The 7,500-nt window shown below is 44.1% G+C and overlaps 1 protein-coding gene across 3 annotated transcripts in view; it reads left to right on the forward strand.

Annotated features, from left to right (window-relative positions):
• Nucleotides 1-7,500, forward strand: part of LOC130166859 (sodium/calcium exchanger 1-like) — a 15,548-nt gene that overhangs the window by 7,527 nt on the left and 521 nt on the right. Inside the window, exons 3-10 of one of the 3 annotated variants that reach the window (XM_056372668.1) lie at nt 913-1,019; nt 2,691-2,711; nt 2,843-2,860; nt 4,232-4,300; nt 4,464-4,591; nt 5,668-5,767; nt 5,890-6,162; nt 6,294-7,500. The exon at nt 6,294-7,500 is cut by the window's right edge and continues 521 nt beyond it. In XM_056372668.1, the coding sequence (XP_056228643.1) occupies nt 913-1,019; nt 2,691-2,711; nt 2,843-2,860; nt 4,232-4,300; nt 4,464-4,591; nt 5,668-5,767; nt 5,890-6,162; nt 6,294-6,670 (1,093 nt within the window). In that variant the 3' untranslated portion in view covers nt 6,671-7,500. Of the gene's footprint in view, nt 1-912; nt 1,020-1,405; nt 1,510-2,690; nt 2,712-2,842; nt 2,861-4,231; nt 4,301-4,463; nt 4,592-5,667; nt 5,768-5,889; nt 6,163-6,293 lie in introns of all 3 variants that reach the window. The other 2 variants (XM_056372669.1, XM_056372670.1) reach the window with 2 other exon arrangements.

Below are 7,500 nucleotides of genomic sequence, written 5' to 3' on the forward strand. Positions count from 1 at the left end.
AACAGGCTGATGTTCATCATCACCTCTGATTAATCGGCTGGACGAACATCCTGCTCTAAGTTTTAATAAAACGACGACATGAGAAACATCTTGTGTCTCCAAACCAACAATCTGCTCAGATTAAATAAACATGGAAATGGATGAAGGCACTTTTCTGTTTCCACGCTGCTGGCACACACACACACACACACACACACACACACACACTGTCTGTCCAATGAGGGCTGCTGTAGCCTGAGGCCGACTGACGCCTCCAACACTTGAAGGCAGGAAAAACGAAGTGGTACAACCAAACTTTTTAACTGTGTCATCAGGTTTCATCGGATCTTAAAGCTCCTCCAGTGTAAAGGTCTCTGTCCATGTGCAGGGTTTGGTTTGGTTTCTCTGAGTGTTTTTACCTGAATATTTTAATTGATCACTCAGGAAACAGTCTTGTTTCTTCTTTGACTTATGATTATTATGATTATTATGATTATTATGATTATTATGATTATTATTATTACAGTTAGCTAAGCTAGCTCGCTGTGTGTTGCAGCTGCAGCTCTGATGGTGACTGAGCTTTTTATATCACAATGAGTCCATGTCTGACTACACCTCTATGTACACTACTTCAAGATGTCTGACACACCTTGCAGGGATATGATTGGACAGCGTTTGGGGGCGGGCTTTAGGGAACAGCCAATGAAAGCTGAGTGATGTCGACAGGCTTTGTCTCTGCTTCATCACGTGTCAGTGACCTTCAGGATCGATGAGTCACTTTAGGAAACATCTTCTAAACATTGTTGTGGATGTTTCCTGCTTTTCGAACCTCGACCTTGAGTCTTTGACATCTACCTGTGGTCACCTGGTTCTCTTCCCTCCATCAGACTCCGCCTCTCCTCCCTCTGCAACCTCCTGTTTTTTCTGTTTCAGCAAAACGATTCAGATCAATATAATCGATGATGAAGAGTATGAGAAAAACAAGAACTTCTTCCTGGAGATGGGCGAGCCTCGGCTGCTGGAGATGAGTGAGAGGAAAGGTGGGGGTGTCACCATCCTGTGCCATAACCCCGCCCACGTCCCTAACGACCTTTGACCTCTGTTAATTCTAACTCACCTCGATGCCTCGCTCTGACAGTTAAAGTCACAATGATCGTTGCCATGACGATATTGACTGTTGGACCTTTCATCGTGACTTTAACCTCAGAGTCCACCCACTGCAGGCTGGACGAGGTGAGGTCACCCCCCCCCACCCCCTCGTTCCTTCAGTGTTGCCATGGTGACCATAACAACAGAGTCTCGTCAGAATCTGTCGGCCCCTACGAGTGCGTTTGAATGTGTATCTGTGAACTAATGCATGACTCCTGACCTCTGACCTCTGACCCCCCCCCCCCCCACTGTTGTTGTGTTACTCCCCCGTCTGCAGGAAAACCATAGACGTTAGAATAATTGACCACGAGGAGTACGATAAGCAGGCCAGCTTCTACATAGAGCTGCAGGAGCCATATTGGAAGAGGAGGAGATGGACAGGTGTGAAGAAGCACCTTGGCCACTCTGGTGACCTTTGACCTTTCCTTCATCTGCCTTCCTTTGTTCAGCTTCCTCTCGCTACTGTCGCTCTGTCGCCTCCTCCTTCACAGTGCCACCAGCTGGCCTCCTATTGGTCAGGATCATTCCTGAAGCCGCTTTAGACTCAGTGGTGATTGAAGACGACTGAACCTGACCTTTGAAGACAGGTGAAGACTGGTCTGGACAGGTGAACACAGATAAGGACAGGTGAAGACAGTTGAAGACGGATTAGGACAAGTGAGGACAGGTGAGGACAGGTGAGGGCAGGTCCAGACAGGTTGGTGCTGATTGGACGGACTGAGACAACCTGGGACAGGTTGGTTGACAGGTCAGATTTATTGGAACAGGTGTTGATGGACAGGTCATAGCAGCTTTGAACAGGAGCAGTTGGGACACATCAAGACGGGTCTGGACAGGTTGGAGCTGGTTAGGATGGACCACTTTAAATTTTTGTGCAGGTTAGTACAGGTGAGTGCAGGTGAGTGCAGGTGAGTTTACAGGTTAGTACAGGTGAGTGCAGGTGAGTGCAGGTGAGTTTACAGGTTAGTACAGGTGAGTGCAGGTGAGTTTACAGGTTAGTACAGGTTAGTACAGGTGAGTGCAGGTGAGTGCAGGTGAGTTTACAGGTTAGTGCAGGTGAGTGCAGGTGAGTTTACAGGTTAGTACAGGTGAGTGCAGGTGAGTGCAGGTGAGTTTACAGGTTAGTGCAGGTGAGTGCAGGTGAGTTTACAGGTGAGTGCAGGTGAGTTTACAGGTTAGTGCAGGTGAGTGCAGGTGAGTTTACAGGTTAGTACAGGTGAGTGCAGGTGAGTTTACAGGTTAGTGCAGGTGAGTGCAGGTGAGTTTACAGGTTAGTACAGGTTAGTACAGGTGAGTGCAGGTGAGTTTACAGGTTAGTACAGGTGAGTGCAGGTGAGTTTACAGGTTAGTGCAGGTGAGTGCAGGTGTATACAGGTGTACCGTACTCTGTAGTGTTGTGGTCTGTCTGTCCGTCTGTGTTGATCTCACAGTCTAACACTGAACCTCCTCCAGCTCTGACATTAACAACCTGACACACCTGAGCAGGTGTGACGTTGTCTGACGTCATGTGACATGCCCTCTGTCTTTACTACCTGTCTGATTTCTGTCTGTTTCCTCTTCAGCTCTGTTGCTTCAGGAAGTCGGTAAGCTGCTCCTCGTTTGTTTTTCTCTCTGTCTGAAACATGATGAAGTCCATGTTGTTTTGTGATATTGAAGTAAGGACTCAACACGTCCAGAGCTCATTGTGACTTCTTTATCTTCTTCAACCTTTCAGGTGGATTCGTCAGGACAGGTAGGTGACCTCCGACACCACGTCTCAGTTTGACTGATGGAACATTTTCTGATGTTTCCTGTTGGTCTGAGTTGATTTACCGTTTCTCTGTGACTCCTCCGTAGACAAACAGCTGTGTGGTAAGATGTGAACGTTTGCTTTAAATGTGTCGGTGCTGCATCATGTGACACACGTGCAAAACATGTTACCACATGTAACATGTCACAAACACTGCAGAAGTTTCCTCATAACATTTCCAACAGTGATGTGAGAACTGACGAACATGCAAACTAAAGGTTCCAGAGGTTTCACATCTTTCCCATGTGCCAGCACGTTCCACACATTTCACGTGATTAAACATGTTTTCACATGTTAAATTTCACATGTGATTAAACATGTTTTCACATGTTAAATTTCACATGTGATTAAACATGTTTTCACATGTTAAATTTCACGTGATTTTGCACATGTGAAATTCATGTGTTTTTTCTGTAAGGAATGTCTCTTGTGTGTTTCAGTTTTCATTCTGATTTAATGTGAAAACTGAAGATCTTCTAACTTTATTATTACTTGTCTTGATTAATGTGAGACTTGAAGTTGAGACTTGAGACGTGTGACTGATCTCAGATTATTACAGAAACCCAGTAAATATCAGGACACAGAAGTGAAAGCTCAGTGTATCTGGGACCTGCTGACCTCTGACCTCCTCACCTACTGGGACTGATGGGAAATCTTCCCCATGTGAGGTCATGGCTGTATCTGTAACAGACACAAACAGTGAGCAGTGAAGTAAGAAGGGTTCCCAGCCCACAGGTGGGTTGTGAAGGTATCACAAGTGGGTCGACAAATCATTTTCAAAACAGAACAATTTTGGTGAAAAGACGTAATTATTAAAAAAAAAATTACAAAATATAAATAATGTTTTTAAGTATTTTAAAACGAAAAGATCTTTAAAACACTCATTTGATCGTGTGTAGCCGGATCACAGTTTACATCCATGGCAACAACTGGAGAATCAAAACGGAAAATCTGGTCAACTACAGGAGAGTCAGAGACAGATGGTGAATCAACAAGTTGATCTCTACCTCCTCAAATGAAAAAGAGAAACTGAGCTTCGATGACGGGCTCGGACATCGGCTGCCAACATTTAGATTTTCATGTGGCCATGAGTTGGAACAGGTCGGGAACCACTGGTGGTTATTAAATAAAATGTGGATGTAGATGCAGGAACTAAGAGAGATTTCAGACACAGCCGAGTCTCACTGAGCATGCTCACACAGCAGGTTGTTCATGACATCAGGAATATGAGGTTTCAGTAGAATCAGGTTCTGTTCACCTGTTCACCTGTTCACCTGTTTGCTTGTTCACCTGTTCACCTGTTCTCCTGTTCAGGTAGAGACGTCTACAGGAAAGTCCAGGGACGGGACCATCCCGCCCCCTCTGCCATCATCAACATCACAGGTACATCCTTCCGTCTGTTCATCCATCCATCAATCATCCATTCATCCATTTATCCATTCTACTATTTTTCTTAATCCTTGTTGAAGCATCAATGACGATTCCACACCCACCCCCATCTCTCTCTCTCTCTCTCTCTCTCTCTCTCTCTCTCTCTCTCCCTCAGAGGAGGGGGGTGAGGAGGTTCTGACCAAGAAGGAGGAGGAGGAGAGGCGTATTGCGGAGATGGGCCGACCGACGCTGGGCGAACACGTCAGACTGGAGGTCATCGTGGAGGAGTCGTACGAGTTCAAGGTGGGATCACTTCCTGTTCTTATCGAAGCATTAAAATCAGTGCAGAGGAAGAAGAGACATGAGGTCCTCCACAATGTTAGAGCAATTTAAAAACAAGTATCATTACATCATCAGGTAGAAGAGAGACAATATCCAATCAATCAATCAATCAATGAAAATCAGAAGAAATCTTCCACTTCAAACATGTCCAATATGATTCACTTCATATCAAAGCTTACCATGAGCTGTCAGATCATTAAATCATCAGATGATTAGATTATCAGATCATTAAATCATCAGATCATTAGATCATCAGATCATCAGATCATTAGATCATCAGATCATTACATCATATGATCATTGGATCATTAAATCATTATACAAACCCCAATTCCAAAGAAGTTGGGACATTGTGTAAAATGTAAATAGAAACAGAATACAGTGATTTGCAAATCCTTTTTGACCTACATTCAATTGAATACACTACAAAGACAAGATATTTAAAGTTCAAACTGAAAAACTTTATTTTCTTTTTGCAAATATTCACTCATTGAGTACAGCTTTTTTGGAACGTGTTGCAGGCATGAAATTCAAAATGAGTGAATATTTGCAAAAAGAAAATAAAGTTTTTCAGTTTGAACTTTAAATATCTTGTCTTTGTAGTGTATTCAATTGAATGTAGGTCAAAAAGGATTTGCAAATCACTGTATTCTGTTTCTATTTACATTTTACACAATGTCCCAACTTCTTTGGAATTGGGGTTTGTATCTCAGATCATTAAATCATGAGATCATCAGATCATTAGAACATCACATCATTAGATCATTAAATCATCAGATCATTACATCATCATATCATGAATCATCAGATCATTAAACCATCATATCATTAAATCATCAGATCATTAAATTATGAGATCATCAGATCATTAAATCATCAGATCATGTCATTAGATCATGAGATCATTAAATCATGAGATCAATAGATCATTAGAGCATCCGATCATTAAATTAAAATGTGAAAAGAGCAGCAGGAATGTGAAGGTGATTGAACTGTAGGACTTGGGGATGGACTGTGTTGTGTCCTTGTGTCTTCAGAGCACCGTAGATAAACTCATTAAGAAGACCAACCTTGCTGTGCTGATCGGGACCAATAGCTGGAGGGAGCAGTTTGTGGAGGCCATCACAGTCAGCTCAGGTACAAACTCACCTGTCCTCTGTCTTGTTGTCTGTTCCAGCTTGTAGTTAGGACAGGTAACAGAGTGGCTCCATTATTGACTTTGATGTTGAATCCTGGCTCTTCCTCCCTCTCCTCCTCAGGTGATGATGATGATGATGAATGTGGCCAGGAGAAGCTGCCCTCCTGTTTTGACTACGTCATGCACTTCCTCACCGTCTTCTGGAAGCTTCTCTTCGCCTTTGTCCCGCCCACCGACTACTGGAACGGCTGGGCCTGCTTCGTCGTCTCCATCTCCGTCATTGGTCTCCTGACGGCGGTGATCGGCGACCTGGCGTCTCACTTTGGCTGCACCGTCGGTCTCAAAGACTCCGTCACTGCTGTGGTGTTTGTAGCTCTGGGCACTTCTGTACCAGGTCAGACCTGAACCTGTCACTCGTTCCCTGTGGAGACCTTGAATTAAATACAACATGGTGCATTTACTGCTTTCATTTACAATAAGTAAGAACCAGAACAGACTGAATTAATTCCCTTCACTCTCCCTCAGACACATTTGCCAGTAAGGTGGCGGCCATCCAGGACCAGTACGCCGACGCCTCCATTGGCAACGTGACGGGAAGTAATGCTGTCAACGTCTTCCTGGGGATTGGCGTGGCGTGGTCCATTGCTGCCATCTACCACTACTCCGAGGGCAAGGAGTTCAGGGTCAACCCTGGTACGCTTGCTTTCTCCGTGACGCTCTTCACCATCTTCGCCTTTATCTGTATAGCTGTCCTCATCTACCGCCGGCGGCCAGAGATCGGCGGGGAGCTCGGCGGCCCCCGGGTCCCTAAAGTCCTCACCACCAGTTTGTTCTTCAGCCTGTGGTTGATGTACATCGTGTTCTCCTCGCTGGAAGCCTACTGCCATGTAGAGGGCTTCTAAGAGTTCTGCTTCCAATGGGTTCCAAGAGGTTCTAACACAACTGATGAACAGTTCTGATGGATTTCCAAAGGTTCCAACAGGTTCCTGCGGATTCTGACAGGTTCCTATAATTTCTGTTATTTGTCTAAAGGTTGTAAGATTGGTCTATTCCTTAAGGTTCTAGAGGAATTGTAATTTAATTCAGGTGTCTGTGTTTTGCTGATGTGGTTTATAAACACAGATAAATACATATTCTGATGGACTCTGTCTTTTTATGTTCTTTAAAGACCTGACAGGTTGAAAACATCTTTGAGGTTTGAAGAAATCCTTGAGGTTCCTGAACGATTCTGTAGGTTCTTGATGTATTTCTAAAGTTTCCTGAAGGTTCCTTTCATTTGTGATAGGTTCCTATAATTTCTGTTATTTGTCTAAAACTCTGGATAGACTTGTCATGGTTATAAAAGCTTCCTGACTATCGTGGATTTCTAAAGGTTTAAACAGGTTCCTGTGATCTGTGTAAGGCTTTGGACAAACATTAGCTCCTGACAGGTTCCTTGTTCCGTCTTACTCGCTGGTTTCCTAAAGGTTCTGATGGACACGTAACAGTTCTACCAATATTTGGCTAAACATTTTGATGAACATATATTCTAACTGTACAGTTCTTTTAGGTTCTATATGGGTCCAACAGGTTCAGAACATCTTTGATAGGTCTCTAACGGTCCCAAAGGTTTTGAACAGATCTCCAAAGACTCTTGGGGAAACCTCAGAACCCCTGAACCTTTACTTCGTCTTCCTCTGGTGAGTAACATCGATCTGTTCTCTGGCTGCTGAGTGCTGGCGACTTCCAGGAC

The sequence above is a fragment of the Seriola aureovittata genome, chromosome 3, assembly GCF_021018895.1.
Source record: "Seriola aureovittata isolate HTS-2021-v1 ecotype China chromosome 3, ASM2101889v1, whole genome shotgun sequence".
NCBI lineage: Eukaryota > Metazoa > Chordata > Actinopteri > Carangiformes > Carangidae > Seriola > Seriola aureovittata.